This window comes from Urocitellus parryii, chromosome X, assembly GCF_045843805.1.
Source record: "Urocitellus parryii isolate mUroPar1 chromosome X, mUroPar1.hap1, whole genome shotgun sequence".
Lineage (NCBI taxonomy): Eukaryota > Metazoa > Chordata > Mammalia > Rodentia > Sciuridae > Urocitellus > Urocitellus parryii.
Genome location: NC_135547.1, coordinates 117,086,508 through 117,094,885, shown reverse-complemented (window position 1 = coordinate 117,094,885; position 8,378 = coordinate 117,086,508). Strand labels below are relative to the sequence as shown.

At 36.6% G+C, this 8,378-nt stretch overlaps 1 protein-coding gene across 4 annotated transcripts in view; it reads right to left on the bottom strand.

Moving 5' to 3' along the window:
* Positions 1-3,548: 3,548 nt before the first annotated feature.
* Rps6ka3 (ribosomal protein S6 kinase A3) overlaps positions 3,549-8,378 on the bottom strand; it is a 107,731-nt gene continuing 102,901 nt past the window's right edge. For all 4 annotated transcript variants that reach the window (XM_026405456.2, XM_026405458.2, XM_026405457.2 and 1 more), the window contains one exon: positions 3,549-7,935. In XM_026405456.2, the coding sequence (XP_026261241.1) occupies positions 7,813-7,935 (123 nt within the window). In that variant the 3' untranslated portion in view covers positions 3,549-7,812. The remainder of the gene's footprint in view (positions 7,936-8,378) is intronic.

Genomic DNA, 8,378 nt, shown 5'->3' with positions numbered 1-8,378 from the left:
AGTAAACTCTAAAGATATCCATGTCTAAATCCCTAGAAACTGTGTATATTATCTCACACGGTGAAAGGGAATTTAGGTTGCAGAAGCAATGAAGGTTGCTAATCAGTTGACCATGAGATGGAGCGATTATCCTAGATCATCTCCATAGATCAGATCTAATCACACAAATCCTAAGTGAAACAGGCAGAAGAAAGAGGTCAGAGAGATAGATGCATATGAAGAGGACCAGACTGCTATTGCTGTATTTTTTGTTGTTTGTTTGGTTTTTGCAGTGCTGGGGATGGAACCCAGGGCCTCCAGAGTGCTAGGCAGGCACTCTTAATACTGAGCTGCCCCTGCAGCCCCAGGTATGCTGCTGCTTTTGAAGATGGAGGAAGGGTTCCATGAGTCAAGCGATACAAGTGGTCTTTAGAAACTGGAAAAGGCTAGGAAACACTTCTAACCAAGAACCTCCTGAAAGACATACAACCTAGGGCTGGAATTGTGGCTCAGTGGCAGAGCACATGCTTAGCACGTGCAAGACCCTGGGTTTGATCCTCAGCACCACATAAAAATAAATAAAGGTATAAAAAAAATAAGAAGTACAGCCTAGCTTGAGACCCTTTTTTTTAGCCCAGTGGCACCCATATTAAATTTCCAGCCTCTAGAACTGTAAGATAATAAATTTTCATTGTTTTGAGTCACTAAATTTGTGGTTATTACAAAAGTGACAGAAAACAAATACAGTTAACATTCTTACAGTGTCTCAGTATAATGCCAACTAGAACTTACCACTGGCCATCATATCTGAATACCCAAATCTATATAAGCGGCTAACACCTAAACCAACTTGTTGAGAGCCACAGTTTAGTCAGAATGACGCCTGGCATTTTTGCCAGAGGGAATGGTTGAAAGGTGATCCTGCTCCGGGGATTAGGGTGGATCCTGCTGGGAATAGGGCGGATCCTGCTGCCTCAGGCGCCCACTACTTTGGAGTTCCCATTGAGTTCTCCAGGGGTTCTGAGAGAATTGGTGGAGGGAGTGTGTTCCTGGGAAGTGTGTGTAGAGTGCTGGTGAGAGTTCAGGAATAAAGAGTTGCTGTTTGGGCTGGGGATGTGGCTCAAGCGGTAGCACGCTCCCCTGGCATGCGTGTGGCCCAGATTCGGTCCTCAGCACCACATACAAACAAAGATGTTGTGTCTGCTGAAAACTAAAAAATAAATATTAAAAAAATTCTCTCTCTCTTTAAAAAAAAAAAAAAGAGTTGCTGTTTGAACCTACAAGGCTTGGTGGCGGCTCGGTTATTTTGTGCCCAGCCAGACTGCGGCATCAACTGTTATGGGATGAATTGTCTTCTCCAAATTCATAAGTTGAATTTCCAACCCCTAGTACCTCAGAATTAAATATCACAGTATTTTGAGACGTGACTGAATTGAGACCATTAGGATAGGGTCCTAAGGCAATATGATTGGTGTCCTTATAAAAAGGAACACGCTGGACATGTAGTAGAGAACTTAACTAGCAGTGGTAGAGAACTTAACTAGCATGGGCAAAGTTCTGTGTTCAATCCGAAGGAGAAGGAGAAGGAGAAGGAGAAGGAGAAGAAGGAGGGGGAGGAAGGGGAGGAAGGGGAAGAGGAGGAAGAGGAGGAGGAGGAGGAAGAGGAAGGACATCCATGGTGCAGAAAGAGGGCACCATCTATAGTCAAAGACAGAGGTCACAGCCTGCAGGCACCTGAATCTTGGACTTCAGCTTTCAGAACTTTGAGAAAATAAATTTCTATTGTTTAAGCCACCCAATCTGTGGTATTTCAGAATATAAAAACATTTACAGGAAAAGGGGTAACTTCAGGCTTATTATTAAGTACCCTCTCTATTAGAAATCAGTGACCTCAAATTTCCTTTCAAACATGCTAATGAGACTTGCTAGTAGAAAGACAATGGAAAAATCCTTCTAAATGCTTTTAGCAAGATATACTTTGTCAGCTTGGCATGGTGGTGCATACTTGTAATCCTAGCGGCTCTGGTGGTTGAGGCAGGAGGATCCAAAGTTCAAAGTGAGCCTCAGCAGCTGACTCTGTCTCTAAATATTATAAAAAGGGCTGGGAATGTGGCTCAGTGGTTGAGTGCCCCTGGATTTAATCATCAGTACCCACCCCCCCCAAAGATATACTTGGTCTTTATAGATGGCTTATTGTAAAACCTGCAATTCCTGATGTATGGCTGACTGGAGAGAACAGGGGCTCATCATTAAGTTGTGTAAATAATGAGGTATGAAAAGGCGAAGCTGAAAAAGCAAATGACTCCCTTTGTTTGAACAAGGTCTCCACATATAAATTCACCAGGAAATTTATCCTTTAATTCTGAACCCAAAATATACTGTAATGAGAAAGGAAAGGGGAATTTTTGGAGTAGAATCTGATCATTTTGGACTTCTCCAAGAAAAGAATGTCTCATTTGTGCCTACTGACTAACTTGTATCTTTCAAATCATTAATCAGGTTTTGTATTGGTAAGATGTGTAACTAATGTGAGTTATATGTGTCTGATCTGACAAGTCCTTTGGGTCAAACAAGATAATGCATAACAAAATTATTTTGCACTTATTTCAGAAATATTCCTGTTTTAAGTTCTATTAATACAATTTCAAAAATATGCTTTGGATAGAATAATTTCATAAGGTTTGATCATCATATAATCAAAATAATCTGATAAAAGGGACATATGTGAATTTATTTGAAACTTTATTATATAAATTTTCATTTCTTTTAAAGATTACAAAACCTGTTCTATGACAGGAATACAAGCAATATTGTTCCAGGATTATTCATGGATACATCTGAAAGAGCTTAGATTACACATTAATAGTACGATTTGCAAACTTCCCAGATTAGACTCTTAAGTAAAACAATTTAAAGTATTCAGTGATATTTGATCCTTTACAAGCAATTCATAATTATATGGCAGCAGTGCCAAGCATCTGATGTGATTTAACCACCAATAAAGGGTACAATATGTAAGAACTTGTGATATGGTACCTTGGGCTTCTGGCATGCCTTTACTAGAGAGAAACTAGTATAAAGTAAGATCATATATAATAGTAGAAAAATATTTGTGATTTTTCTTTTTTAAAAACTGCTGAAGAGATACCTATCCCATTCCCACCCATGGAGAAAAAGGCAAAATAATTACATCCCATAGGTGTAGACCTTCCCTTTTGTTTAGGGCAAAAATTAAGATAAACTAATATATGTATATGATTTTAGGAATTACAAACTCATAACCCATAATCACTAAGGATGCTAATGAATGGCAATACCTTGTAGCTTTTTTAAATTAAAAAACAAAGTTTTAGATGGTAAACTACACATATAGACACACAAACCAAAATCTTTATCCTTATGTCCTTGCTTTGTATTTAAAAGTTCTATTTTAAATACTTGTTTGAAAGACTCAGTATACAGTTCAATCAGTACTACAGTGATAATAGGAGTAAAGATGCTCACTTCCATTAGATATTGAACTAATCTACTTAGAGAGGACTATTATAGCAACTCTCTTTTCATATACATTTACATATACTTTACTCAAATGGTATGTGCTCTAAAGACATTTTCTTAAGGTTTGCACCTCTGAACTTCTATCTCTAAATTTCTTTTCCACTAATCTCTATTCAAAATGTCATATACTTTGCTAGTTACTCTGGGAGAAGTCATGGACATTTAAACAGCTTATCATGCAGTTCAAGGTTATATGGCAAAATAATGAGGAAAGTGCCTGAAGAGGTAGGAAGTAGGCTCTCATCCCAACCCTTGGTATGCTCTGTTATTAACAGTTAAAAGACTGGAATCAAAGTGGTAAATGTGAGATTTATAGTAATACCAGACTTAAGAAAATTAAGTTGACTTAGTTACTATTCTTTGAGAACTCTCAGTCACATTGGAACCAGTTACAAGTCACTTGATCACACAGAATGCAGCAGTGTCAAAAATACATAAAGCACATTGTAGATACAAATTCTTCTTGGTATCCATATTTGGGTATCATCATTCTGTAGATTCTTCACTGCAAAAAGTGGTTAAGTGTGGCTCTGTAGAATACCACAGTCTCAAGAAAGTAAATTTATTCTTTCGTTAATTGGTCTCCACTAATGGTCACTAGGGGGAGACCAGTAAAATGTAAGCAACCTGGGGCAGAAAGAGGACTATTTTCATTAATTGAAATAAAAATACTGACTTAAGTCAACTTATCTGTGAATTAAATAAGGCTCAAAGTATACATCCAGTTTAAAATTAGCCACAGGGAATTGAACCTTTCAGGACAGAGAGATCTAAACTGGAACCTTCTGGTTTAAGCACCAAGATCAGCCAAGGAATCCTATGTATTTATGAATCACAGAAAATAGACCTTTTACATTCCTGAGCTATCTGTCCTAATACCTTCCTAAATCTCAAATGCTCAATACCACTATAAGATCTAGTTTACTCTATAAAATATAGTAAAGCCAGCTGAAAAAATGGTAAGTCATTTATCAAGGCCAAGGAGTGTGCACTGCTGGCCTCAATATGATTAAGCACATCTGTGCCAAGGTCCTTAAATCTTGAATGCCAACTCTCATTCTAGACTGGGCCTACCAAGTCCTGTTCCTACCAAACACATTCTATCTTCTCTTGGAGTCTTTGCACTCACCCACCCTCTGTTCTTGCCTGGGCTGAGGGTACAGGTCACAGCTAAATGAAAAGCCCTATCTCCCCTGATGTACCTGACCCCAACAGCAGTCACTTCTTAAAAAAAGACAGGAAATGCTTGATTCAAAATCACTCACTGGAGTGCAATGCATGTGAAATGGGTAAATTCTACTGCATAGACACCATACCCTTTCTTCGGACACTCAAGTGACTTTTCCCACATGGCAGCCTCACAGCATCTTGATGTTAGGTTCTACCAAAATCACATTTTTGGACTTCTGGGGTTGCTTCTGGGGTTGTAAATGTACTCACATAAAATCTGTTAAAATCAAGGGTCTAATGTATTTAGAAAGAAGATATCACTATAAACCAGGAAGAGCTGAAATGTTTCATAAAAAGGAAAAATAAAAATGGGCAAAAAACTTACCTTCATTTAATATCATTACTCAAAAGGGAAGATACAAAACGCATGGTAGTGTAATTCATACTTTCCAGTGCATGCTTGGCAATGTTAAATGCAATCTATCATTCTGAATATTATTGTGTATTATAAACTAAGAGGAAGTTTGTAAAAGGTACTGATATCTTTAAGACTGGACTAACAACTCCTGGGAGAAGCTTGAAAAATTGGCAGCAACTTGTAAAGGGCAAAAGATTTCAGGGTTCTCAATACCACAACCATAGAGGTCTGGAAGAACTGGGACTTTGAGAAATTAATGAGAGGTTTAACTTAGCACAAGCACTACACTTGGAGCACATTGTTGGCCAAGTCTGCCCAAAGGCAATGAGAACATCAGAACCAGAGGGAGAACAATTTAAGTTAATAAACTGCATTTTAGGCAGAAAGCCTTCACTTTTTTTTTTTCCAATAAACTGACAGTTTGACTAGATAAAGAAGGCAATGATCCTTGAAAGGAAAAAAAATCTTGGTATCATATAAAAGTAGATGCCTACCTTAAGAATTTTTTTAAATTTGGCTACTGGTCAGGGGATAATATGAAGGAAAGGCAGCATGGTGTTATGAAGAAAAAAAATGAAATGGAGAGAAGAATTCTAGCCTTTGATTTGGGTCACAGGTTCCTTACATGCAGTATGATAAAATCTAACCAGGTAACTTATAAGGATTTATATATTTACTTCTAGTTCTAAAAGATGGTGGTGGACAATATCTCTAAACAATTAGGGAATAACATCACTGGCAAAAATCTGAAAATATTTTTTGCTCAGAATTATATTAACAGTTAAAAAGTGACAAGAATTTGGGTTGACTATGGCTTGAAAAACTGAACAGAAAAGGAAAAAAAAAAAACAGCTTTCTTTCCAAGCAACAGAAAGCAGCTTTTAATAGTTAGCATCCGTACACTCAAGAGCTTAAAATTTTTTAATCTAGATCTTCTGATACCCTTCCTCTTTTATATTTTTCATTTAGAAGGTAAACGTACATTTGGTTTCTATGCAACTATCATTTTATGTTGTTTGGTTGGGTTTTATGTTGTTGGGCAAAAAGGAATGTTATAAATTTCCTATTTCTCTTTAATTGCATATAGGAGAAATTAAGGAATTAAAAGTGGCTTTCAAAACATTTAGATAAAGCACACTCTCTTGGCTGAACATTCTTATGGGAAGATTTAAAGCTTCTAGCAGATTTCTGATGTAAATGGCTTAGTACATGACTTAGATCTGTTTGGGCACATTCCTGATGAGGTACGTTAAATCACTTTTTCCTTGCTCTTATGTTTTTTACATTACATGTTGATGTATGCTAGGTAGTTTGGCAAAGATATAGGTAATGATGGGTACAGAAGTTTCTTTCATCAAAAAAATTCGAGAAACTAGCAAATTAGATGTAGATAATGAACACTTCAATCTAAGTGGACCCAGGAGCCATCATGAAAATCGGTCATTTCTGAAATCAAAGGAAGAATTATATGGGTCTAAATCATCAGGAAAGATTCAGAAAAGAATTAATATTCACTTGGGTTAACTTAGCCATGATTTCAGGTTAGAACAGATAATGTTTGATCAAGAATGTTTTATTCCCTAAAATAACAAAGTTTTAAGTCCAATTTCATATAGAGGCCTGTGGCCTTTACTACATTCAAATTAGTGTTTAATATAGAGTATTTATTTAAACATGAAATACCCAATAGGACTTCAATTATGGGTTGCTATATTTTCCTTCACCAAACTTTTTACCATGACTCTTGAAGGCCTTTGATGTATATTGGCAAGATCCCAAGTAATATGTCAAATACTAAGTATGTATACTATGTAAGAGTGAAAATGCAAGGATTACTTCCTTAGTTGAAGAAAAAAGCATCCTAAGGAGTTGCAAAGTATATGGACTAACTTCATAGGTGTACTTGATTTCATGCCTCACACACGGTAACTTTCTGTACCATAACAGCTCTCTAGGTTAGTCTAACAGAGCACCTGACTTTAAGAAACAAACAAATGAACCAGTGAAACAGACATGGGGAAAAGATATGTACATTTTGAAAGTATTACATTCAACAGCTGTTCCACATGTGGCCATTTTTAGGGCTGTCCAACAATACTGTTAATCCAGGTGAACTATTTAATCAGATTTAATAGTCAATTGATTAATAATAGATTCCAAGTTAAACAAGGCATGTATACATTAAAGAAAGTAGTACAGAAATGTACTTTTATATGAACTGTTTACAAAAACATACAAAATGTTGGATGGCACAAGGGATACAGTGCTAATATAAACGGATTGTTTAAGCTAAGTGCTTAACATAAACTGTCCATCCCTATAACTAACAAAGAATATTTAAGGGACATGAAATATTTCCTATAAAAATAATGCTATATGGTGTAGAGTACTTTATTCAGTGTATTTTAGGTGGTATTCATATGTTCATTATTTTTCTTGTTGATTGAGTGAATATATCTTCATCATGTTTTCATTTTCATTTCATCCGAAGCTCCAGGAAAATCTAACTTGCTAACAATCATTTAAAGCGAGAAGAGACGAAAGCAGGAGCAGCAGCAGGAGCAGCAGCATTATGGGTACCAGCTGGGACAGTGTGTGCTTGCAGGTGTCTCTCAGATATGTGCTACCTGTCGCCAGAACTTGTGCTATCAGCTTACACCATGGTACCAAATCTCACTGAGGTCACTTCACAGGGCTGTTGAGGTGATTTTTTTAATACCTCTCCGCTGAGCAAGAGTAGAGCGGCCTACTGGTTCCAAAACTGGTGACTGATTACGGTTTAAAGCAGAATATGTAGCTGCCATGGCACCCTGAGAAAAGAAACGAAAGGTAACAAAAAAAAGTGATATGTACTCAAATATGAAATAAACATTTTCCCCCAGATTTTTTTTATATACAAATGTACATAGATTTTATTACTTTCACAATGAAAACAGCCACACTGGTCAAATCCTCTGATTTAACTAAAACTCAGGCCAATGTGGGAGGTTGGAATTAGATCTGAAAGTATAGGAATGGGTTTAAAACAAGAGGTCCTTATTTTTCTCAGGACTATTCAACTTGTGACTTTGCAATCCTTAATATATTAAAAAAGGAATATCCATAAACTTATCTGTCCTTATTGTTAGTGAATACCTATTTCTGTAGACTGATAGAAATTTAATTACTAATTTTATTACTGACATTTTGGCATGCCTTGACTTTTCTAAGTCAGCCATGTAAGAGGACCCCATACTAGAAGGTAAAGGTAAGT